Here is a 25,801-nt window from a genome sequence, read left to right as displayed (position 1 = left end):
GCTGCAAACCCCTTAATGGCAAGCGGCTCCAAACGTGCCGCGAAACCCCTTCCTGGCAGCGCCACCGGGGCCGCCCCCCCGGGGACCGTCGCTACCGTGGAAGGAGAAAGCTTCACCTGGGATCCCAACCGGGCTCCCCCGCACCGGTGGCGGGGTCGGAGCCTGCAGCAGGGGCCGGGGCAGGGAGAACAGATCCGCGGCACCCCTGTACCCCCTAAGCCCTCTCCTCCCACCCCCCGTCAAAGCTTGCTTTAATGCACTCCGCCGCCCCCGCCTCGGCCCAGGCAGCGTTCGTGAAACATTTAAGTGCAGTTCAATAAAACTATCGGCGGGGATGGGGGGAGGTTGGGGTTTGCTGATAAATTATTTACCCTCACAAGTGTGTGCAAATACCGTCCTCCCTCTCTCTCCCTCTCTAATGGGAGAGGGTGTGGATGGGGAGAGCGGGGAGCCCCGGCAGGACCCGCCGGGAGTCGGTCACCCGCAGGGAGCTGCGGGGCTACCCACGCGTGTCCCAGGCACACCTCGACCTGACCCCTCGTTCCCGCAGGGACCAGGATCCCGCAACCCCATGAGAGATACAGCCGGGCTGGCGTGGCCACAGCGTTTCCGAGGAGCCACAGGGCTGGGCCAGATTTTCGGGGGGGTTCTTTTTTCTCCTTCCACTGGTTTCCTCCCTCAGAAAGCGTCTTAGAGGTGAAGAAGCCAAACCTCAGCTTAAACCTCGGCCTGGGACGGGGCTCGGCTACGGGCAGCGCTGCGGCAGGGGCGAGCCGTCGGGCTGCAGCCCCCCGTTCTCCGGCACACGGCGGGGGGAGGTGGAGGCCCCCGTTCGCCGCGGGGCCCCGGGTGGGGCCGTGCCGTGCGCGCCGTCGGGGCGGGCGATGTCCGGGCTCGCACCGTCCTCGCTCGTGTCGCCTAAAATGCCTCATTAGCTAACTACTGTCCGCCGTGACGTCACCGGGGCGGCCCAACCAATGGGGGAGGCGCTGGCGTTGGATATTAAGGGAAAGTTAGTGCAAAGGCAGCACCCCTCTTTTGCTGTCATTGACATTTAAACTGTGTGGCAGGTTCTTGCGTGGAAATTGGCGACCGGAGACGCCAGGTACCTCCTCCCGGCCGTGGGACCGCCGCGCCCGGGTCCTCCGAGCACGCTGACAGGTAATGTCTCCGCACGCCCCCCTCGCACGGGCGCGGGGCCGCTCCCTGACGCCGGCCCGACGGGGCGGGAGGGGGTGGCCGGGCACCCCGACCCCGGCCAGACGAGTATCCCCACCCCGCGGGGGGAAGGCAAGGGGAGCCGGTCAGAGCCTCGCACAACAGGTGGAGGTGGGAGGGAGGGAGCGGCTCCGGTCGCTGCCCGCCCGTCGGAGGGGGCACCCCGGGACGGAGAGGGCGGCCGGTGGGGCTCGCCGCTCCCCAAACTTCCCCCTCCCCGCGCGGGCGGTGCAGCCCCCTCCCCTTTCCCCCGCCCCGTGACCCAGGCCTCGATCCCTCGCCGTTTCCTATCGCAGGTGGCTCCGCGTCCCTCCGGCCCTGGCGCAGGCGGCTGCCGGCTCCGGCCCCAGCGCCCCGGGCTGGATGGACGGGGCGGGAGAAGCGAATGGAGGGCCCCCACGCCCCCGCGGAAAGGCGGCGGGGCTCGGCGAGAGGAGGCGAGCTGCCGTCGGGGCCGCGTCTCAGCCGCCCTCCCCGAGGCACTGCCGGGAGCTCGCCGGTCGCCTTAGTGGCCCTGCTCGGACTGCGGAAGGTCCCGTAGCCGAGTGGCGACCACCTCTCGGCCCCCGAATGCAGGCTTGCCTTCCCAGCCCTAGGTGCCTCTGCTAAATCGGGGCTTCAGTGGGAGAGAGAGACACCCAAGGAAGGTCGTTCTTCCTCCGAAATAACGCGAAACAAAATAACAGCGTAAAACCTAAAACACCGCTTACCTGTCCTCGAGCATCTCCAAATATTCCATACGGTGCGTTAGTGGGAACGCTCCCTGTGATGCTTCGCTATAAGATACTGGTAAATGGACATTCTCCTTCAGTAATAAATCAAACACCATCTATCTCAGATCCTCCTCCCTAATTAGAGATGTTTATTGGAGATGGTGTTTATCCAGCTGTCATGCCGAGAAAAAGCTGTGACATAATTACCTCTGACCAGATAGTCTTTTATATGCATATCTCGCTGACATATAAAGCAATCGGTTTGCATTAAAAATGACAAGATCAAATGTTGATTTTAGCCGATATAATAATATTTCTGGTCACTAAATTAATTGAAATTCAACATTCAGGCTCTCCCAATTGCGAATATTGCGGTTAAAAATTTTCTTTTTAGGAATTAAATGAGCGGTTCCACCAAAAGGATGGGCAGAGGGAAACGTACTCTGCAAAGTTGCCGCGATAAATCAGATATGCCAGCTAGAAGAAAAAGAGCCCTCGACCCCTCCGCCTAATAACAGAGTTGACGTGAATCCGAGGAGTTTCCGTACCGCTTCCTCGTGGTTTGCCAAATTTAGGGTTTGCTGCTAATTCGGGAGGCCAGGAGAGCCCGAGGTGGGAAGAGAGGCGAGAGCGGGACCCCCCCTTAGCAGCGTTATTTTTAACCCCCGCACCTCGGCGGGGCCAGCGCGATGCCGGCTCATTTGGTTTCGTGGCATTGGCAGCGCCTGCGGAACCATCTGCGAGGGGCTGCGAGCGAGCCCTGATAAGCTCGGAATTACTCTGTAATTGAAAAAATATTTTTGGGAAAGGCTGGTTTTACAAATATCAAGGGTGTAGGCTTTTGATCCTTTCTGCTGCCCGTGTTCTCCAGTTGCTAATAAAACTCGCATTGAGCTCCTTAGTGGCTTGATTAACAGGCAGATTAACTGTTACTGGGGTTTTGAACAGCTTGTCCCAATCAATAGCATTTAAAAAGCCCGTCAGGATGCGCTAATCTTCCACCCCCCTTCTTTTCTGAAGGCTTTTCGAGCGGGTCCGGTTGCATGACACTTTTCACATATATAGAATGAAAGGGTTTCTCATACAGAAAGATGTATATTCGTCTTCCAGTTTCACAGCGACTTCGGCAGGGTCCAGAAAACCTTTTTTTTTTTTTCTTTTTTTTTTTTTATCCTGCCACACAAAGCTGTGCCTTATGCAAAAGGCCAACATAAAAGAGGTTAAATCGATTCCAAACTTTTTGCAGATTGTTTATAAACTAGAAAAGCTCCACTTAACTCAGTGTCCTGTGCATTATAGGTTTCAAACACTGTCTCTACATATACAAATAGGCATTAAGTGTCCTGAAGGCAAAAGCATTGTAGTCTAAGACGTCAGGATTTGTGTATCTCTTCAGTTTTAGACTGAACTGGACAAGAGGACTTTAAGCATTTTTCTGGGTATTAAAAAAGGTAGTTTGCAGCCCAGATATTAATACAACGAGACGATACCGGAGTCTCTAACTCAGCACTTTCTGCTTTCAACACCTAACAAAATACGAAAGGGAAGCAAACGCTGATGCTTTACACAAATCAATGCCCAGACACGAGATCATATAAAAAAGTGAAAATTATTTTAATTAGAAAAAGAAAAAAAAGCGCTTTGTCACATGTAATAGTTACTTACCTTTTTTTTTTAACCCTTTTTATTATGGCCATTTTTTCTTTTTGTTTTGAACAGTAAAAACATTTTAAAAGAAGGTTGGGAAGGGGAAAAAAAAAAGAGGATGCAGATAAATGATTGTTACAATAATCCTGTGCGGATTTTAGAGCAGAGTTCTCCGAAGGGTGCCCAAGTCCATGCCGAGAGCCGTGGCTGCGGGGTCCCATGGGCGAGGGGTCCCAGCCCACACCGGTGGGAATTGGAGGGTTTGTCTACTGCTGCAGGAGGGCAGGGCTTTGGGAAAAGGGGAACGCCAAGTACCTCTCAGCATTGCTTCTCCTTTTGCTTAAATTAAAAGGCAAGGGGAGCATTTTTAAAAGGCGAAAAATCACTTATTTAGAAAACCATTATTTAAAAGCTTATTTAAAAAAAACAGTAGTAATTAAAAAAAAAAATAGAAAGGAAAGGAAAAACAGGCCGGGAGAGGAGGTTGGCAGCTTTCTCGGAAGGGCGAGAGGAGGCTGGAAAGCTGCTAGGTGGAAAAAAAAAAGGGAAAAAGAAAAGCAAGCCTTTCCTTTGGAAGTATCCAGGCACGGCGGTCCCGGCAAGTCCCGTTTCCCCCTGCCGGGGCTGGGGCTGGTAACGGAGGCACGGAGCCGGTCTGGACCCCGTGCCGGGACAGAGCCGGTTCGACGGGGCAGGTGGCACCGCACACGCGGCCCCGGCGCCCGCCCCGCTGCTCCTTCTTGCTCTCAACTTTCGCTCGGGGCTCCCCCCCCCCGTGACGTCACCGGCTTCACCCCTGCCCTCCCCTCCCTGCATGGGTGTGTTTTTTTTTAAGGCTGGGGAGAAGCGTTAAAAGTTTTTTTTTTTGGGGGGGGGCGAGGAGGGAACACAAAGCCCGCTGCGCCCGAGGGGAAAATAGCAACAAGATTACGGCTGCTTTATTCTGGCAAGGAGGCGTAAGAAGGTGCTAATCCAAGGGATGGCTAATTGAGAGCTTGTAAAAATGATATTTGCCCGCGATTTCGGACAAAGTGGTCTCTCCTTTTTTCCCCTTTAACGCCCCGTGGAAGAGAGGTTAAAAAAAAAAAGCACTCGCTCATTTGCGGGAGAGGGAGTGCAACAGGGAAAAATAATCCAAAAAAAAAAAAAAATCAAGAGAAAAAACCCCAAGACCTAATGACGCGACTGACTTCACTGCAGAAAAAAAAAAGAAGCTTTTAAAACCCCTTTGGAGCCGCCGAGATCTGCGCGAGCTTACGAATCGCAGCCTCTTTCTCTCGCCTGCAGGATGCGTGCGGCGGGACGCCCGGCCTCGGCCACCGGGAACTAGGAGGGCATCCAGGCTCCCAGCGGGACCCACGGAGGAGGGGGAGACCCGCAGGACACCGGTTTGTACTTTGTTTTGACCCTTGTTTCTGTTCGTTTTGTCTCTCTGAAAGATCTCCTCGGCGCCTCTTGAGATGGTGTTCGCAGGTTAACTTAGCGGCAGCTGGTACTTTGGAAAGTTTTGGGGAGGAGATGAGGAGATCGCGGGGAGCAAGGAGCTGCCAGGGGAGGGGAGGATCCTGCCCGAGCACCTCCTTTTGGCAGAGCCCCTCTTGGGGTGCCCCACGGCCGGGCTCCCCCGCTCCTGCCCTGCCCTGCCTTACCTTCAGGGAAGATCCCATCACATCCAAATGCTCCCGTGTGTCCGTCGCGATATTCGGCTCCGTTTCTATAAATATGCATGATTCGAGGGTCGGGGGGAAGAAACAAAAAGCCAGCAGGTTGATTTAGGCCTGGAGGAGGAGCAGCCCGTCGCTGCTGCAGGTGGGGCCGGCCCGGAGCACCCACAGCTCTCCTTTCCCCGCAGCCTCCGAGCAAAGGCTTCGAACGGCCCGTTCCCGGTTTTCGACGGAGGACAGGGAGCGGGGGTGGCCATCGCCGCACCCCGGCATCGGGGGAAGGGGAGCGAGGGGCGGAGGGGAAGGCAGCAGTCTCTTAAGAGCCCATTTTGTGCTATTAGGGAGCTGTGGCAGCTTCTCGGCGGGACCGGGGATGACAGTGCATGACTGCCGGGCAGCCCATTATCCCGCTCCCATTGAGGCGCCCTTTCACTCACATGCAAACTCCTTGGCAGAGTCGTTTGTCTCCTCATTGTACTTTATTTAAGAATGCAATGGTTGTCAGGGCTCTTATTCAATTTCAAGATACTTTATTGATGAGCTTTGACTTTTAGCACTTTTCACATGTCAAGAGAAGTCAAGTGTATGCAGCTACGACTTCATTTTATGCTTTGCGCGTTCATACTCTCCACTTTCCGCTGTGGCTCTTGGAATTTCTTTTTCCTGTCCCTTCTCCTTCTTCTCTTTCTTTGCCCCAAGCCTTTTTTTTTTCTTTTCTCCTGTGCAGACCCCCCCTCCCTTTCCCTCCCTACTCCCCCCCCCCCCCCCGGACCACTCACCATAACCGATTGGGACACCCTGAGCTCGGACTGGTGCTCCCAGTGTAACCTTAAATGCATGCGCTGAGGGGTTGCTTTAGAGTTTACTGAGGTGTGTCTTAATAGTCCGGCATTCAACAAATGTACTTGTGGTGTGTGGTCAGAGCAGCAAAGTCATTTACTTACTTTCCCCCTTGAGTTACTGGCAGCAAGTGAAGGGGCTCCCTTTGGAAAAGGAGGCGGGGGGGAGGCCCCTTTAGCGACCGGGCACAAAGCGGTGGCACTGCCCGGCCGGGACAACCCCCCCTTCTCCAGCTCCTCCGTGGTGTCTTAAAAAAAACAAAACAAAACAAAACAACAACCCAGCCCGGCAGCCTTTAGTCAACAAATGGCACGTGGGAGAAGTTTGTGAGTGTTTGGTAAAGGACTCTTCAGGGCCTTTCACAAGAGCCCTCAATACACAAAGTAAATGGTGTATTTGCTCTGCTCTTTCCCGGCCGGGCAGAGCTTCCACTCCCCGGCGCTGGGAGCGGGGAAGAAGGGGGGAAGCTCAGGCCGATTCACCGCTGACAAAGCGCCTGTCTCCCAAATATTTATGTCTTTACCATTTGAATGTTATTTTCCCCTTATCTCCATTGTCGGACGGGAGCGAACTGTTTAAATGCAAATTGACCTCCCCCCTCCTTCCCTTTCCCTTCCTCCACCACCCCCTCCCCACCCCGGCCCCCTCCCCCCAGCCCGACCTGGAATCGCGCCGGTCCCCGGGCGGGGGGAGGCTCGGCTCGGAGGCGGCGGAGCAGCCCGGGGCCGGGGCGGCGGGTTCGGAGCCGGGAACCGGGGAGCCGGGCCCAGCGCATTCATATTCAAACGGCTGGGCCAATTGAGCCGTGCCGGGGGCCGGGCGGCCAATCGGCGGCGGGGAGGCGCTGCCGTTGCTTTGCATAAAGCAATATTTTGTGTGGGAGCGAAGGGAGCATTTGCATGTTGCGGAGTGATTAGTGGGTTTGAAAAGCCAGCCCCGACTCAGCCGCATTTCCCGCTCTGGTTAAGGCGCAGGGAGGAAGTGTTTTGCTGGAAGATGATGACAGAGGTCAGGCTTTGCTAATGGGCCAGTGAAGAGCAGTGGAGGCGAGGCAGAGACCAAGGCACACATACATTAATACACTTGAACCATCACCAATCAGCATAGGTGTGCTCTGTCTCTCTCTCCCCACTTCACTCACACACTCTTTTATCTCTCGCTCTCCAGTCACTGACAGCCCATTTTATTGTCAATCTCTGTCTCCTTCCCAGGAATTCAAGATCACACAACCAGCAGCTTCAGTGGAGAAAAACTATTTTGCTGGCAACTCTTTTTAAAGCACCATCATTTCAAATCAGTGGGCTCTTAAACTATTGACAGGAGCTTTGACAACAAGACAGGATGCCTCATAAAGGTGAGTCTGCTCATTTCTTCTCCCAACTTCTCCCTCCTTGCATTTTAATATTTAGGCAGGGCTCGCTCGCTCGCTCTCTCCTCCTCTCTTTCTCTCTCTCTCGTATTCCCATTTGCATTCCGGAGAGCTTCCCAGGGAACTTTCCAGCCCAGGAGCTCACAAACTTTCTGCCTTTCACATAAGCCCGTGTCCTCTGGAAAAGCTAAAGCATCTGACTCGGAAAACAGTGCCAACAGCAGCAGCAGTAATTCCCACGCAGCGTTTGCTGGGCAGGGAGAGACCACGAGCGCCGGTGTCTTGTGTCGCCGATGCTGCCGGTGCCCCAGCTCGTAGGGGCGGCGGGGCCGGAGCCCGGACAGGGTCGGGGCCGTCCCGGGGTCGATGTGGCCGCCGGGGCTGCAGGCACAGCCCCGACCTGTCCCGGGCTCCGTCCCCACGCCACGCCGCGTTGAAGGAAGGAAGGAAGGGAGGGAAGGAGGGAGTGAGGGAAGCGGCGCCTCGTTGCCCTGAGGCTGGCCCCGTCCACGGCCTCTGCTTTGTGTTCCTTCGGTCTCGGTTAGGGAAGGATCACCCGTGAGAGTGGCGGAACAAAAAAAAATAAAAAAAAAAAATAAAAAGGGAACGAGCGGCCGGGAGAGTTGCGTGGAACAGGAAAAAAAAAAAAAATCACATCCTAGGCCAAGTCAGCTCCCAGGCGCGGTACAGGCGGGGAGCTGAGCGGAGCTGAAGGGCTGTCAGCTTTAATCAGCCACCCGGGGATCTTCTCAACTTGTCCCTAGTGCCGGCAACTTTCCCAGCTCCGGCGCGGGAGAAGCGCCGGGGGCGCGGAGCCCCCGAACCGCCGGCCCCGCAGCGCCCCGTCCTTCTGCACCGCGGCGAACCCCGGGCCCGCACAGGGAGGTTTTTTGGTGCCTTTTTCAATCGATATGCTATTTTCTTTCCTTTTAAAATCCCCTTAATCTCCCTTATTTCTGCAACAGCCTCGTACTCACCCCTTTGCCACCCCCGCCCTGCCATCACCCACAAGAGCAAAGCTTTTTTTTTCTTTTTTCTTTTTTTTTAAGAAGTTGTAAACTCTTCACCGTGCAAGGGAAAAAAAAAAAATTGCTCCTGGGAAGTACAACAATAAACTTGATTCTTTTTCCCCTCGCAAGTGCAACTGGGAAAAATCTGGATTTGAATTTAACCTTGTAACGCTTTGCACGGAGGTGTTACAGGACGCGCAGGGCAGGAATAATTTCTGGGAAGTTTAAAACCAAAGTTTCTCGAACGATTAAACGTACCTGGCAAAGGCAGTTTTGGAAAACGACAACAAGGTCCTGGAGAAGAAAAGTGACTGCATCTTCTCCATCTTAGGGACATAAAATAATAAAAGTGGCCCTTGACAATAAATGTTTATAGCTGCTGACCTTTACCAACGCGTAATCGCAAACCGATTCTGTTCTATCTTTCGCTCGTTTGCCCCGAGAACGCGAAACTTTGTCATCTTCATGTCTAATTACGGTTGGACCGGAGGGCGGGGGGAATGCTCTCCGCTATCAGATTATATCAAGATTTTGAGATTAAAAACAGCCTCGCAGATTAGGCCCGGCCTCTTAGGACACGGCGAATCGCCTTCCTCTCCTCTGTCGGGCGCTGCCCGTGTCCCGCCAGCCGGTCCCGGCGGGGAAGCGGCCAATTCGGGTTACGGCAGGAGAAAGTGATTTTACCATCGTTTTGCTCGGGGTTGCGGGTCCGCCGGGGCCGGCCTGTGGATGCCGGGCCGGTTGCTGGAGGCGTTAGAGACTTGCCGAGCAGAAGCACAGCTCCCTTACCCCACACCTCCTCTTACCTTGCTGAAGCCCTTGGCTACCCTCGCCCTCTATTGCAAAGCGCTTTCGGCTGTGTTTGGGGTTTGGTTCGGTTCTGTTTTGTTTCGTGGCTTTTTTTTTTTTTTCTCTTCTCTTTCTTCCCCCGCCCCCCCCCCCTTTCCTTTAAAATCCACTCATTGTCATTTTTGAGGTCCGTGCTGGCAGAGCTGAGGGCTGGAAGTTTAATGGTGGCTTTCTGGATGGCTTCTTTAACCCCGTAGGCCCCGCGTTTATGAGTTGTGCGTGAAATATGTGAGCAAATTGTGTCTGAAGAAGTGGGTTTCTCGTTCGGTGTGTGTCTATGCAGACGTGTTTGGTGTATTAAAGGGGTGGCTTCACGTTCAGTTCAGCTGAAGGAGATATCGCCACGTCTCCATTGAAGTACAGTGTAGCTTGCTCTGCTGCTAATCAGGTAGCTCTCCAAAGAGCAGTAAATATTTACCAGTTAAAGTCTTCATGCTGCGAGAAAGTACTTGTTTGATGTTTATTTTTATGGATTTGAGATTACTAAAAGCTACTTAATAAATTATACCATGGCTAGTCCTGAATGGGGAAACGTGCCTCTTTGAATTCTCTGTCATATGCAGGAAGAGTAAAATTAATATTCATTATAGGCGCAAAAGAAAGAGAATGAGTATTTTTAGGCGAAAAAAAAAGGGAGAGAAAATGAAGGCTGAGACTATTTCATTATTTTACCTCCTTTTTTTTAGCAACCCCCTTGAATGGGCTCTTTATTGTAATTGTCCCTCCCCAATTGAGCACCCCACTGAGCTGTTGTATCTTTTTACAACCCCTAACAACTCGCACCAGTAACACAATTACCGCCAGATATTTATAACGAGAAATTACTTTTCCATTTTCACCCGCGACGATTTCGAATAAATACATGGGGCCGCATAAATAAATAAATAAGTGGCCCTGGGGCGGGGGGAGAAGAGGGAAGGAGGGAGGGAAGGTGGCGAGAGGAGGAGAGAGGGAGCAGGGGAAGGAGGGAGGGAGAGAGCCGGGTGGGGGGGGGGGGGAGGAAAAAAAAGGCGCTGGGGACTGTCCAGGCGCTGGGTCAAGGCAGGCACTAATGAAGGGAGAAGGGGCTTGTTTCTCTGCTCTTTGTAAGTTGGAGGGTTGTTGGTCCGTTGAGTTGGGAAGCTGCGCGGCCGGTTAAGGAGCCTGGGTTTCTGCACTCGGGGTTTGGGTAGAGGAGCAGAATGGAGGCCATTGTTCGCTTTCTGTAGGCTTTGTTTAACAGTTCTCACCCCCTCCTGTTCTTACTTTTTAAAGCAGTGAGGCGAGGTAGACAGCGTGTGTCACAGTACAGTGAAAAAGGGGAAGATCTAAAGACCAAAAAAGAAGTTAATCACGAGACGGGGAGTTTGGGGGAGAAAAAGTTGCTAGTGCCGCGGGGAAAGGGAAAAAATAAATAACTCGAGGAAATACTCGTAGGTAAAAAATGGAGCCCCGCTCCCAGCGGGCAGGGCAGCCGGCGGAGGGCCCCCCCTCGCACCCCGCGCAGCCCCCGCGCAGCGCCGCCCGTCCCGCTCCGCTCCCCCCGGGCCACCCCGGCCCCGCTCCCCCCGGCACACCTTCCCCGCGCCGCTCCACAATTTTTAATGTACTTCTTCTGCTTTGTCCTAGAGGGAAGACTTTAACTAGTGACACGCAGATGTGCGAGTCCCTAAATTGTATGAGAGGACAGTCCACCCCGCTTTCAGGCAAGTTTAAAAACATGACTTCAGACTCTTTGTGATTGTTGTCGCTCCTCTTAATACACCACCTCAGCGAAGGGCACTAACGACGCGGCAATACGCCACCTGCATGCAATTAAAACGAGAATCCACTTGGCGGGTTGCTTTTCTTAATTTTTTTTTTCGCGTTAGGGATACATATGTACATTTTCGCCTTGAGGTATTAAAGCCCTCAAATCCTTAAACTAATCGGGGCAAGACGCCTAAGGATAACAAAGTAAGCCTGTGAGATATTAGCCTCTCTGCAGCTTAACCGTGTGCACTACCTCCCCTGATTAACGCCTATTTTATCACTGATAGACTGCTATAGGCGAGCCCCGTGGGATACTGCTCTATCAGCCCAACATGCAGAACAGTAAGTGACTCCGCGCCCCTTCGCGGCCGCGGAGGGCAGGCGGGGGCGGCCGCGGGCGCGCAGGAGCGGGCAGGCAGCCCCGGGACCCAGGGCTGGGGGCGGGAGGCGGCTCGGCGGGGCGCGGTGGCCCCTGCGCGGCCGGGAGTGCAGCCCGCCCCGTCGGGGCGCGGGGAAGCGGCCGGCAGCGCTCTCACGGCTCCCAGGCCACAGGCTTCGTGGCGCGGGCCCTGCCGTGTGTCCCTCCCTGCTCCGCAGTGGGAGTTGGGCAGGAAAAAGCCACAGTAGCTTTTCCCTCACCGCTTCCAGCGCTTACCTGCTTCCAGGGTTTAATTGGTTTCCTGGTTCTGGTGCCTTTTGTGGCTTAGCAATTTTTTTTTTTTTTTTTGCCTTTATTGCTTTTTATTTTTGCTTGATGTGGTTGCTGATGTCGTTTAAGAACTCGCCGGTGGGCCTGCGCGCCGCGGAGGGGCTTTCTCAGAGGGCAAAGCGCTTGCACAAGGCAGGGGCGCAGGGACCCGCAGTCGGGGCGGTGGCTGGCGAGAAGCGGCCTCGACTTGCGTTCTGGTGGAAGGGGCTGCGAGGAGATCGGGGGAACCGGCGGGAGGTCCCAGCCAAGCCGAAGCAGGGCCCCATCTCCTCGGGACGCGCATCTTTCTCGGAGTGAGCTCCGCGCAGGAGCACCGCGGGGTTGGGCTTATCTTCCAAGTGGAGTTGCAGGGAGGAGCGCAGGCAGAGTTGCGCGACTCTTGCGCGGGGTGGTCGGCCTCCACCCCAGTGCTGCTCCAGGACTTGGCCGGGGATGCGCGGCTACAGGATCCCTTTATCATCCTCCCTCTAAGCCGGTTACTAAGTTGTCATCCCCGTGCGAAGATCATCAGGAAAAAAACATCGATTCAGGGTGTTTCTCAGAAAATCTCGGGTGGAGCTGGTTGGCTTTTTTTTATTTTTTTTTAAATTTTTTTGTGTGTGTGTGTGCGCGTGTCCGTGCGGTGTATTTTCATTTATCACGAGAAAAAAGCGAGCCTCGGCAGCCCGGGGAGGGAGTTACCTGCGCCTCGCAGGGACGGCAGCGGCTGCCCTTGGCCGTGGCGTGCCGAGGGTTTATGGTAATGGGGGAATGCCTTCACTCGGCCGTTTGGGATCGCCACTGCAAAACGCAGAAAAGATATCATTCGGGTGAAGCCTTTATTTTGTTTAAAGGTCGCGGCGGGCTCTTCAGGCTTTGTGTTAATAACTCCTGGGTGTATATGGTGCAGAGCATCCAAATTGACACCATATGTTTTCCTATTAGATGACTAGCAATAGAATACAAGGCGCATAATCATCGCCACTGGGCGAGATCTACACCGCTCTCTAGGGAAATTATATAATGATTAAGGCTTAACCTTTTAAGTGAAACTTTGATTTTGCTTTCCCCGCTGCCATTTTTTAATGTCGGTGCGCGTCCCCCCTCTCTCGAAAACGGGCTCGTTGACGGGGACGGGGGACACACACGCACGCACGGGAGCGGGCTGGGGAGGGGGAGCTGCGCCCCCCGGCCGCCCCCGCCGCCCCCCGGGGCACAGGCGGGGATGGACGCTGCTCTCCCCGCGGTGGGAAGCGCAGGTCGCAGCGCCGGCCGCGCTGCTGGGCCGGGGCGGCAAATTCCCCAGCCCCGATGTCACTTCGAATCCATTGCGCGGGGAGCGCGCCCCCTCGGTTGTGTCCGCGCAAAGCCCCCGGCTACCTCAAACCGCAGCCTCCCTCGGAGGGAGAGCGAGTAGAGTTCAATCTAGTCTGAGTGATATCCAAATGCGGACAGAAAGGGTCGTTTTATCATGCTACTATTTGTCGTGACGATGCAATTTTCAAAAGCAGAGTACTGTCATAAAGTGACACGCCTGCCACAAGTGCTCCAACTGATCTTTTCAATTAGCCTTCCATGCATGATCCGGGGCGACTTCCGCCTATTTCCAGAAATTAAGCTCAAACTTGACGTGCAGCTAGTTTTATTTTAAAGACAAATGTCAGAGAGGCTCATCATATTTTCCCCCTCTTCTATATTTGGAGCTTATTTATTGCTAAGAAGCCTGGGCTCTTGGAGTCAATTTATCAGGAGGCTCCAAAGAGAGGAGAGCGGAGCGCGCGTAGAGCAGAGCTTCTCCAGGGAGACTCCCTCCAAAGCCTGGAGCTTCAGGTTGGGCATTGGCGAGGCAGGCTCTCGCTTTGCTTTTGGCGAAGCGAGCTGCGGCTGTGCGGATGCAGGCAGGCTCGGTTGGGTTTGGGTTTGTTTTGTTTTTATTTTTTCATGGGGGGAAAAAAAAAAAAAGAAAGAAAAAAAGCAAAGCAAAGAAGCAACTCAAGGCGATCCAGCCTGGAATATTCTGGGCTTTTGGGCTGGGATTGAGGGTTTTGCTGCGACGGGTTTTTGCAGACGGGGAGTGATGGAGAGTGCGGGGGTTCCGGGAGCAGCGGGAGAGGCTGGAGCCGGGGTGGTGCCCCCCTGAGCGTGCGGAGCGGCTCGGCTCGGAGCGGCGGGGCGCGCAGAGGCGCGGGTTTTGCGCGGGAGGGGAGCGCAGGGTACTATGGTGGGCGCTGTGCTTCCCGCAGGTCACAGCGGCGTGAACCAGCTCGGCGGGGTGTTCGTCAACGGGAGGCCGCTGCCCGACTCCACGCGGCAGAAGATCGTGGAACTCGCTCACAGCGGCGCCCGGCCCTGCGACATCTCCCGGATCCTGCAGGTGAAGGCGGCGGCGCCCCCCGTCCTCCCAGCGCTCCAGAGCCGCGCTGCCCACCGCCAGGGCGCTAATTGCCGACCCCCCCACACCCACCCAACCACCAGCACCGCCACAACCCGCCTTCCAGACTAATAAAACGATCCATCTGCTTATCTCGATTGTGCTGCAAATAGACCTTTCGACGCGTATTTATATATATATATATCTCTTTTTAAATCTTTACTTTTTTCTTTTTTTCTCCTTTTTTTCGTTCCCCTTTATTCCCACCCGGTGATAACCTGCTCTCTCGTTACAGTTAGTTCGCTATAGTAAGCTGAATTATATGGCTCGACATAATTTCAGTTTCCTCTCCTTCCCTCTCCCCCCCTCCCATATTTATTTATGATTTTGTGAGATTTCTATGCATTTGGCGTGGCTTATCGCTTTTTTTATTTTTACTTTTTTTTAGTTCCAAAAAGCAAAAAAAAAAATTTATAAAAAAGATACCCCCTCAAAGCCACGCTGTTTTAGCCTGGAATCTGTCTTTACAAGACACTAACTCGATCTGGCACAGCTCAGGGGTACATTGTAAATGTAGGTCTTGATAACCCCTCACTCACCCTGTCCCCCGCAAGTACTCTGTCTAAGAGCAGTGAGGACGATGGCGACTAGTCTGGCGTAGCTATTGTTCACATTTAAGGCGTATTTTAACATTAATACTAAAAGAATTACGTTTCGAACAGATTTTTTTTCTTCCAAATGTTTTTAAAGTATCACTTTTGTAGAGGGTAGGGCCACGAATGTAATTTTTTTTAAAGAAAAAAAAAAAGACTCTCTAAGTAAGTTCTCATACCATTTAAGGTATATTTTTGTGTTATAGACCCATGCAGATGCAAAAGTCCAAGTGCTGGACAATCAAAACGTAAGCTTGTCATTGTTTAATGCATACTTAAACAATTTTATTTTTGTCTTGAAATCATTAATAATGTGATTTTCTGTCCGCTTCCCTATCCAGGTGTCGAATGGATGTGTGAGTAAAATTTTGGGCAGGTATTACGAAACTGGCTCCATCAGACCCAGGGCAATCGGAGGTAGTAAACCGAGAGTAGCGACTCCAGAAGTTGTAAGCAAAATAGCACAGTATAAACGAGAGTGCCCCTCCATCTTTGCGTGGGAGATTCGAGACAGATTACTATCAGAGGGGGTCTGTACCAACGATAATATACCCAGTGTAAGTTCATGGAAAAAAACCTTCCTGTATGCTGTGTACAATGCTGGGTAGCCGTAGCGAGCCTCTGCTTCCTTTGTTTTGATATTAGATGAGAGGATAGCAGGTTCACATCATTTGCATGTGGCAGGGTCAGACGCATTTTTTCATACAGAATCTGACAAATGCCTTTAAGGAGGGGAAAAAAAAATAAAAAAATATGCGGGTCACCCCTGCGCCTGGCGCCTCAGGACTGCGAGCATCAGTCGAAGCCATCACTCTCGTTTTGCAGGGTTGGGATTGGGGCGCTTTTTTTCTTTCTTTCTTCCTTTTTTTTTTGTTGTTGTTTTGGTTTGGTTTTTTTTCCTTCCTCCCCCGTGGTTTGTTTGTTTGTTTGTACCACCACCAGCAGTACGCGAGTCAGGGCGGCCGCAGCGCGCAGCCGGTGCTCGGGGAAGCCCTGACTTGCGCCCAGGTCGAGCCGCTCGCAGCGCGGGGCTTGCGCGGGGGTTGCGCGGGTGGCTGGGGGGAGCGCGCTACCGCACTACCATTGCCTTTCCTGTCGTTTGCCTTCCAGGTGTCGTCGATAAACAGAGTCCTACGCAACCTGGCTAGCGAAAAGCAACAGATGGGTGCCGATGGGATGTACGACAAGCTAAGGATGCTCAACGGGCAGACAGGGACGTGGGGCACCCGGCCCGGCTGGTACCCCGGCACCTCGGTACCCGGGCAACCCGCGCAAGGTAAGGGACGGCCCGGCCACCCCTCCCCGGCCCTGGGCCACCCCTTTTGGCTCGGACTTGCCTGGCGAAGGTGGTCCCGTCTCGGGTCCCCCTCACCCCGATTGCCGCGTCGAGGGCAGTGGGCGATTTTCTCAGGGCATCCTTCCTCCGCTTGCCCGGGCAGGTGCGTGCCGGGGATGTGTGTGATTCCGGCCCCGTCCCGGTGACGGGAGCAGCCGCTGCCCAAGCTGCGGTGCCGGCAGCCGGGCGGGTTAGCGGGCTGGTCCTTAACCTCGCCCATCAGCCCGGTAATTGCGGGTCCTGCTCTCCGCGCCGGGGTGTGCGGAGCCGGGGGATCGGTAACTATCTCCGTGGGGCTGATTATAGTTCCTCCTCAATGGACCCGAAACAACTTTGTAAATATAGGAAACTGTTTATCCTGAAGATTAATAGGTATTTGTTATAGGAATGACAAGGGGATAATATGAAGGATAATGGGATGTTACGTTACATACTTAAGATGGTTAATGGCTTCTTTTTGAATACGTGCTCTGTTGAGGCTCGGCTCTCTCCCTGGCTGTGGTCATTCCTTTAGAAGAGGTGTCTATATACAGCAACCTGCTTTTTTTGTTTTCCGAAAGGAAAAAAAAAATCGGTAACAGTGTGCGGAATATCTGGTACAAAGGATGTTTCTGTCACACGCAAGAATTTGTTATGGGAACAATTCTGTCGCTATGTAATTGCTCATTAGAGATCGTTTTGTTTCTCATTAAGGCGACATGAATAAGCGTCTAGTTGAAGGAGACAGCTGTAGAAATGTTCCACAGGAGACCTCTGGACACGATATGGCACCGCTTGCCAATTAGACATGTCAGTTTTAAGAGAAGAAAACAATCTATGAAGGACACTAGAAAGATAGAACGGAGCCCTCTTTTTCCCCCACCCCCACTTTGGTGGTTTTTTTTTTTTGTTGGTTTGGCTTTTTTAAATGCTGTTTTGCCCGGTGTACCCCCTCGGAGACAGGTCGGACCCTGCCGCAGCAGCCGGCCGGCTCGTCCCTCCCTGCGGTGCCCAGGGCCGGGCTGGGGCTTCCCCACTGCCCGCATCCCTGCCCAGAGGATGCTCCGGGACTACTCATCCTTCCTTCTCTGCCCCGCACCCGAGAGCCAAACTGCGGAGGGACGCGCACTTTCCATCCAAACGCTCCGGGAGCCCTCCGTTCCCGCTGAGTTGCGCTTTATTTATTTACTTAGGTATTTAATTTTTTTTAAGAAAAGGTGTTAAATTGAGACATTTAAGGCGCTCCCCTCCCCGCGAAGCACCGCTGCCGTGCCCGGCTCCGCGCAGCGGGTGCGGGGCGGGCGCACCTGGGGCTGCAGAAGGTGTCCGTGTATGGGGTTGTGTGGACGGGTGTCAGTGGAGCTGTTTGGGGGCTCGTTGTGAATACCTCCACGGCGCGGGGATGAGCGCAGGTTCCGCGGGGGACCCCGGGAGCCCTTTCCCAAATTGCAATCGAAATAAAGGGGTGCGGAGGGGTGCGGAGCGGGCAGAGTCGGGGTGCGCTGGTGTATGGGCAGGGGAGGCGGGGGGGGGGCGAGACAGGCAGGCACTTAAAACACCCGCATGGCAAAATTAAAATTAATAAAATGGATTTCCTCTGGAATATTCATGCTCCCTCTAATGTTTTTCCCTTGCAGGGGCATGTTACTGGATTTTAAGAGTCCATTACTCAAAAAGCATAAGGCGAGGTTAGGTCTCAGAGGGGTACAAATATGGTCTCAATCTGATAAACGCCATGCAGCAGTGAATAAAATAATGGATACATGAGGGCTGACAGAACAAAAAGAGACATCTCTATCCGGGAGAAATTCTCCAGTGATTTAGTGGTTTTAGGGATCACCGAGACACTGTTTCTTAACTTTTTTTTTTCCCCCTCCCTCCCTCTCTTATAAGACTAAAGCCTTCTATAGGATTTAGACACTTTCTCTTTCAACAGATGCTACAATGTTTTGATCCCTGCTCTATAGCTGAGAGGTGCCGCAATTGGTTTGCTATCTTTTTTTGCTTGTTTTCCGCCTCACTGATTAAGACACTAAGAAACTAAGGAATGATTTTATTTCCCAGCGCCTTCCCCCCCCCCCACCTTTTTTTTTTTTTTTTTTTTTTTTTCTTCCAGGAAACAAATCCTATACCCAGCGTCAGATGGTCTGGCTATAGGATAATAGGGACGGACATTCACTCGCTTTCTTACGGATTAGGTCTGGAAGGTGGAACAGCCCTATTGAGATAGCGGCTTTTAGGGGCTTTTTAAAAAAAAAAAAAAAAACAAAAACCGAAAAAAAAAGAACCCGAAAAAAAAAAAGAAACAGGAAAAAAAGGAAAAAAAAAAAAGAAGGGAGAGGGCTTCTAAAATGAAGATATCTTAATTGTCCGCCGAGAAAGTTTTAAATAAGCTAGTTTAACTCTAGGTGAAACTTTAGGCTGGCTTAAGGGTTTGGGGGAGATGGGGAGCGCACCGCGATGAGGTTCGCAGAAGATGCGGCTTCAAAAGTTAAAATAACTAAGAAAGGAGGGGGGATTCCTCTTTGGCCCGGCCCTGGGAAGGGCTGTAGGGCAGCCGGCCATCCCCGCCGCCTCTGGGCGGCCCCCCCGGTGGGTGCCAGTGCGGACAGTGATGGATGAAGGCGGTGGCGAAGGTGAGGCGGCGGCCCCCGGCGCTGCCACCAGCGCTGGGCAGGGCTGCTGCCCCTCCGCCGCGGCTCCCCGGGACCGGGGGGCTTTGTTTTACCCCTGAAAGGCATCTCCCCCCCCCAGCCCCGGCTATTCACCCGCCGCCGGCCGCCTCAATGGGGCTGCGGCCGCCCATATGGTGACCACGGCGGCTGAATCCCTGTGTTTAAATGGGGGAGAAAAGTGCGGGTTTTAAAACATTTCAAAGTGGTTGAAAGGGTCCCACCAGATCCCGTCACAATTCCTCCAAGCTTTGAAGGCCGGGGCCATTGTTTGCCGATTATAAATGATATTACTTTAAAGTTGATTTCCCACAATATTTAAAGGATGTAGCGGGAGTGTCGCTATTTATTTTTTGGCGTAACTTTCAAGGGAATTAGCATAAGCAGCCCATGCGTCCCTCATCCCGTCTCCCCCTTTATGAGACATCAAAACGCCTCGAAAAAATATGCTTTGAAAAGAGAGGCAGAGCTAAATTAGGGACAACGTCTTCTCTGCCTCGACAGAAACCTTCGTCCCCATTGCCCACGGCCCTGAAGCCCCCAAAAACCTCCCTGGCCACGGGCTGCAGCGTTCTGATCACCTCAAAGGAGAGCAGGGTGCAACTTTCCCCTGTTTCGTGGCATAAATTACATTAAAAGTGGTGGAAATGCCCTAATTAAAAACGTACCGCTTAAATGATATGCCAAACGTTCAGCTGCAGAGCAGCGTATTTAGCTAGTTAGTGAACTCGCTACTATTTCTTTTAAAATTACATGTTAAAATTTTAAAAGAAATCTTACTTTTCTCTGGTGCAACACATTACAAAGAATGGACAGTCCTTTTATCTAAATATAAAATTCCATTTTCAGCAATTATAGCCTGTTCTTGGTGATGATATAATTACAGCTGTGCTCAGTAATAGGTGTCAAGGCAATGCGCACTCATACAATAGTTGAATAAAACTGCAGAACAATGCAGGCACTTCTAAATTCACAACCTTTAAAATGAAATTGACTGTGCAGAATTCAAATAAAAACTGGATAAATATTTTTTAAAAAAGATTACAAGCTTGGTTTGGTTTCTTAATAGCATTTTCTGCAAACCTATCAACATCTAATTGATTAGATAGGAATTACTGATTATAGATAATCTGAAATACTGAACATAACTATTTTAAATATAGCAATAGGTAAATAAATGCAGCAGACAGAGGAGACTGCCATGGCACTTCAGCAGCGATTCGTAGAAAGAATCACTTTCAGGGTGGAGTATTTTTATGTGGGCTCTATTCCAGAGGAAAAACAAAATAAAATTAAGGCCTGGTGACTGTAATTCCTCGTCTCTGTTGTTTAAGATAATGCTGGAAAGTGAAATGTTTCTGTGTTACCCGTGTCGTTAGCGCGTTGTTGCTTTGATACCCGAGATGTTTTTAAGGGAGGGTGTCAGCAAACGTGGCTGAACATGTTCCTAATCAAGTTATTTCTCTGATAGGGATCTTAAACCAAGTACTTGAGTTTCACTTTCTGACTCTTGGTTCTGCAGATGGCTGTCCGCAACAGGAGGGAGGAGGGGAGAACACTAACTCCATCAGCTCTAATGGAGAAGATTCAGACGAGGCCCAAATGAGACTCCAGTTGAAAAGAAAGCTGCAGAGAAATAGGACATCCTTTACCCAAGAGCAAATCGAAGCCCTTGAGAAAGGTGAGTGATATTCTTCTATGGCTGAAGCAGGAGAGAAAAGCAAAAAGCGAAATGTGCCCTGGCTGTATTAGGAGCTGAATGGAAACATGGCATTCACGTGCCTTATATATATGTATATATTTTAAGTCTATGGCTCCCTGCATGCTCTTTTATTTATTGAGCTCCAAATATTCATCGATGGCTGCTGTATCCACTGAAAAGCTGTTAAAAGGTTTTCCAAGGGAGCGTAGCCAGGGCACAGATCATACCGAAACATCAGCACTACACCCCAGGCTCCTCTTAGGGGAGATAAATCTCCTCCTGCCGACTGTGGTGCATCCCCAATCAGGCCAAGCTGCTGTGTGCTGGGAAGGCGAGAGCAAGCAGCTGGGGCTGGCAGCAGCTCTCTGTGCCTGCCCCCACGCTCGCTGCCCGTCCACAGCGCTGCCGCTGCCCGGGGCTGGGAGCAGGTGCCCTTTTCCCTGACTGGCCTGGGCGCACCTCGCCTCTGACCCACTCTGGATCTTTGTTCTTATTTTCCGCTGTGATTTAGTGACATGCCATTTTGCTTCTTAGTGACAGGGTCAGAGCTGCCTTGGGGACCCCCTCGGCAGAGGCAGAAGCCCTCACTGCTTCTTGAAAGATGCAGCATTGCACCCAAGCCTGCCTGCCCCCTTAGCAATATTCCCCAGCAGGCACGGCGTCTTCCTTCCTAACACACACACAGAGACACAGAGAAAGCTCAGCTTTGCCTTTACAGTGACGTTTCTTAAGAGCATTTAGAGCACAGGCAGTGCAGGAATGACCCTCGCTTTACAATCGGCCACATTAACTCCTTGCAATTAACGCAATGGTATTTCCTTCTGCAGAATTTGAGAGGACCCACTATCCCGATGTGTTTGCAAGAGAAAGACTAGCTGCTAAAATAGACCTGCCTGAAGCAAGGATACAGGTACTGAGCTGCTGTGCAACTATGACTGTTGTTATTTATACTATCCTAATTTTCTGGTTCCTGGCCTCTGAAAGCAATCGGCAGCCCCTGTTTATGATCGGGTATTTGCCCATCTCCTGCTTCAGGAAAACAACAGCAGCTGGGGTTTGCTTTGCACGCTGCTTTGCTACGCTGCAAGCCAGCTTTCTGTCAGCATGGCCCTGAGTTACATGGGGGAGGCCTCACATCTCCAGTCCTTGTAAGGTCACTCATGTCTCTCAAACACCGTATTTCCAGGTGTGGTTTTCTAACAGAAGGGCCAAGTGGAGAAGGGAAGAGAAGCTGAGGAACCAGCGAAGACAAGCCAGCAACACTCCCAGCCACATTCCCATCAGCAGTAGTTTCAGCACAAGCGTTTACCAGCCGATCCCACAACCGACCACCCCCGGTAATGCCATCAACCCATTCATGTTCCTCCATCCTCTTGGGAAAATGAGATTCTGAAACTGTATTGTCAATTGTAATTGTGGTTCAACTAATGTGTCCATCTATCTGTCTATTCTATTATAGTTTCCTCTTTCACATCAGGTTCCATGTTGGGCAGAACGGACACGGCGCTCACAAACACGTACAGCGCACTGCCGCCCATGCCTAGCTTCACCATGGCCAACAACCTGCCTATGCAAGTAAGTCTGGCACTGCTATCATGGCACGATGCTCCCTTTGGGACTTGGTGGCCCCTGGGATGTGTGGGAGCATGGGGGTTCTTCCTCCCCGAGATGGGAGGGTTACAGACCCGCAACCACACTGCAGGGAAACGGGCACTAAAGGCTTCTCTAGCCTGTGAGAAGATGCCCTATTTAGTGAGAAATGTAAGGGAAAAGGCACTATAAGTCCTGGTGCTCAGCAAGCCCTTTTTGTGAATTTTAAAAGAGAAAGGTCCTCAAAATTTTAAGGCAACAAATCTGGGATGAAAAAACTCCTTTTGGAAAAAAGGCTGACAACCCACCATGGTTAACCCATGGAACTCACTGGTGCAGTATTGTGGAAATACCCACCTGAAAAAGCTGCCGGAGGGATCCAGCCTCCTTGGTGTAGGTAATGTGGTGGCAGCACATTAGGAACACCTGAGAGAGGGAAGGATGTGATTAGCATCAGTGGTTATGCCAGCTAAGCCAGAATTGCAAGAGCTGTCAATCCTCATGCCTGAAAGCATTAGCTGATCACCAGCTGGGTTAGGAAGAAATCTATTCCTTTGGGGTCTGTTTCTATAGACCTTTCAGATGCAAAATTCCTCCTTTTTTAATGGTGGGGTTGGCCTAGGAAGGTGCTGGCCAATTATGGGAGTTTTACAGCTTTGTCTGAGGCACACAGCATTGACCACTGCTGGAGACAGGCAAGCAGATTAGAGAGCCTGACTCCTTTGCTGCGGCAATTACTATGTTACTAATTGCTGAACCAAAATTAACCAAATAAAGTTAGAGTCTCTCAAGTCCGCGGAAAGGAATGACGTTGGCTAGGTCGCTATTTCGTGACGTTGGAGGTCGTTGATGCTGTTCCTGGTCATGGGCTGGGAGCACATGAGAAAAGATCAAAAGCCTGATATGGAAGGCATCCCTTGGGAAAACAGGAGGCCCCTGGTTCATTGCAGGGGCACCTGGGCAGGGACATGGTATGGGTGAGACACTTTGGAAAGTCCTGTCTGCATGGCCACCACGCTGTGAAGGCCACATGATGTCAGAGCAGGAGATTCGGCAGCTGAACTGTTGGCATCTCGTCGATGTGGGGTGCACTGCTGGTTCTCCTGGAGCACAGCGTGTGTGCTTCAACAAGCGAGGCTGTAATTTTTTTTCGGAAACAGCGTGTCGGGGATGTGCAGATGAAGGAAATATGTGCAGACATGTTGAGTCTCGTGTGCTTGGAGCAGGAGTTACTCATCCTGCTTCTCACTCGCCACTGGCTCCCCACATCAGGGCTACACTGGTCCTCACTCCCGTGGCATCCCAGAGCAGGAGATGCCTCTGCTTGGTCCCTTCCTGGCAGCGTGCCATCCGCCACCCCCTGTCCCCAGCTGCTCTCCCCCCTGGCAGATGGGGTTTTAAGGGCTGGAATTCAGGTAAATGGAGATGTCTGGTCTTCTGGGATGCTGCTGGCATGGGTTTGGGGTGACCGAGGCTCTGAAGGGGGACCAACGCACATGCATGTGCCTTCAGAGCATTTGTTGCCCCAAAACCACACATTGTCTGTGTGTTATGTGTAACATGCTTGCAGATGCAGGACCAGCCCGTGTGGCAGGACATAGTTTCTTCTACATAAGCACAAACAAGGGCTTTGGTTTCTTGGCTTATATGTGTAACACCTTTGTTAACATCTAGATGTAGGGATCTGCTCACCAAGTGTCTCTGGAAAGGTGCTGGTGACCATCCACATTGTTTCTGTAGACCAAAAACCTCTGGGAAGAGGCTGTTCTGTTGAGCTCCTAAATAGGGATTTGCATCTAGATTCCCAGATTTAAAACTGAAGTTCATTTTTGCTTGTGTATGCTGCTCCTGAGGGCTGGCATATCCATCCAGAAGAGTGTAACGTGGTGTTTACTTTGACTGATACCATTGTTTTGTCCTTTGCTTCCATAGCCCCCGGTACCCAGCCAGACCTCCTCCTACTCTTGCATGCTGCCCACCAGTCCATCGGTGAATGGACGGAGCTATGATACATACACCCCTCCTCACATGCAGACACACATGAACAGCCAGCCGATGGGCACCTCTGGCACCACTTCCACAGGTGAGTGGCCCTGCACTCCCCTTTTCTTTCTGCCAGCGCGGCTTCCTTTCTCCAGTCATTTGGCTTTTCACACATATTCACTGGGAGAAGTCTCTCTCCATCTCTGGGAGATGTCTCTGTTGCGTTTAGAAGCTGCTGAACTGAGCGGAAGAAAAAAATGTATAACCTTGCAGGCTGGAGCAGAAAGTCTGACTTTTAATCTGCTGCTGAAGGGTTAGATGAAAGATTAACAGAAGTTGTGTTTGAATAGTTGTACTGTGGGAAGTTCTTCAGTGAGCCCCCCCATCCCACAAAATCATCCCTGTATAATTAAGTTCTAAAGCAGTATTTATTTCCACATTAGATTTCAGCACAGCTACTCATACCTGTGAAGTTAATTGTATGTGAAAACACTTGCAGGACTGGGCGTGTTTTCACTGTGTCTGTGTCAGTCTATTTTTTGCTAAAGATTTGAATTTATCGGAAGGGCAGTAGAAATATTAACCTATAGAAATATTAACCTATGCATAAGAAGGCAAAAGAGGGTAAAAATAAAAAGGGGCAAAAAAGGTAAAAAAGTGCCAGCATAAGCAGGAGCAAGGCAGACACATTTTAAAAGAATAGAAATATTCAGTGTATTTTGGGCTGAATTCCCAACTGATGAGATGAGGCTCTGGCATTTATCTCAAAGCACGACAGTTTATTTATAACAAGAAATAGTGAGATGTGCATAGGTTTTTAACCTGTACTTCCACTGCTCCCCGCAACCTGATTCTGCAGGCTGGGAGATGGCACGAATTAATCCTTACCCGAATACAAGCACAAATATGTGAAGCTGTGCAGCAAAAATTGTGCTATGCATAGAAAAACTAAAATATCCATTTCCCCCTCAATTTTCAGGTCTCATTTCCCCTGGAGTGTCAGTTCCAGTTCAAGTTCCTGGCAGTGAACCTGATATGTCTCAATACTGGCCAAGATTACAGTAAAACATGTGTTAATTCTGTAAATGACTATATGGACAACAGTTGGATGTTCAGCAGTATTTTATAAAGGAAGAATGGCTCTCAGAGTACTTCTGTACTGCAACTGTGCCCTATGCTGTAACACATGGAAAAGACTTTCACATGGACCTTTGTACACTGAAGGCATTATATCAGTTGGAACAAATCTTCATTTTGGTATCCAAACTTTTATTCATTTTGGTGTATTATTTGTAAATGGGCATTTGTATGTTATAATGAAAAAAAAAAAGAACAATGTAGACTGGATGGATGTTTGATCTGTGTTGGTCATGAAGTTGTTTAAAAAAAAAAAGAAAAGAAAAAAAAAAGAAGCCATGATCAACAAGCTTTGCCACGAATTTAAGAGTTTTATCAAGATATATCGAATACTTCTACCAATCTGTTCATAGATTATGGATTGATGTTCCAAGTTTGTATCATTCCATTGCATATAATTAAACCTGGAACAATACGCACTAGATTTATGTAAGAAAAATATCTGTTGGTATTTCCAAAGGTTGTTAACGGCTGAAGCTATGTGCAAACAGGGGTTAAGAGAGAACTTCGATGAAGAAAAGAGTTTGATAGATAAAAGGTAGATTGTGTCTTCGATATAATCCAATTTGTTTTATGTCGAAATGTAAGTATTTGTCTTCCCTAGAAATCTCCCAGAATGATTTCTATAATAAAGTTAATTTCATTTATA

The 25,801-nt window shown here is 51.2% G+C and overlaps 1 protein-coding gene across 14 annotated transcripts; it reads left to right on the top strand.

Annotated features, from left to right (window-relative positions):
* The first annotated feature begins 1,002 nt into the window (after positions 1–1,002).
* Positions 1,003–25,801, top strand: PAX6 (paired box 6). 14 transcript variants are annotated; one of them, XM_054066869.1, is made up of 15 exons: positions 1,003–1,161; positions 4,866–4,966; positions 7,294–7,436; positions 10,919–10,995; positions 11,329–11,383; positions 13,973–14,103; positions 14,960–15,001; positions 15,095–15,109; positions 15,864–16,029; positions 20,263–20,421; positions 21,270–21,352; positions 21,629–21,779; positions 21,920–22,017; positions 23,965–24,115; positions 24,995–25,801. In XM_054066869.1, exons 5-15 carry the CDS (start codon positions 11,374–11,376, stop codon positions 25,078–25,080), a joined length of 1,092 nt encoding a protein of 363 aa, XP_053922844.1. In that variant the 5' UTR covers positions 1,003–1,161; positions 4,866–4,966; positions 7,294–7,436; positions 10,919–10,995; positions 11,329–11,373; the 3' UTR covers positions 25,081–25,801. The 14 variants fall into 14 exon arrangements, with proteins under 14 accessions (XP_053922844.1, XP_053922839.1, XP_053922843.1 ...); XM_054066864.1 differs by having other exon boundaries at positions 1,004–1,161; positions 15,095–15,310; XM_054066868.1 differs by having other exon boundaries at positions 1,005–1,161; positions 21,902–22,017.

Source organism: Cuculus canorus, chromosome 5 (assembly GCF_017976375.1).
Source record: "Cuculus canorus isolate bCucCan1 chromosome 5, bCucCan1.pri, whole genome shotgun sequence".
NCBI lineage: Eukaryota > Metazoa > Chordata > Aves > Cuculiformes > Cuculidae > Cuculus > Cuculus canorus.
Note: the sequence above shows the minus strand (reverse complement) of the source record. Positions and strands in the feature narration are given on the sequence as shown.

Coding starts and splice junctions, on each gene's coding strand:
- PAX6 (XM_054066875.1), top strand. CDS start 13,387: ATGTCAGAGAGGCTCATCATATTTTCCCCCTCTTCTATATTTGGAGCT. Junction 15,311..15,863: donor CCAACGATAATATACCCAGT/GTAAGTTCATGG, acceptor TTTGCCTTCCAG/GTGTCGTCGATAAACAGAGT. Junction 21,353..21,628: donor TGCCTGAAGCAAGGATACAG/GTACTGAGCTGC, acceptor CCGTATTTCCAG/GTGTGGTTTTCTAACAGAAG.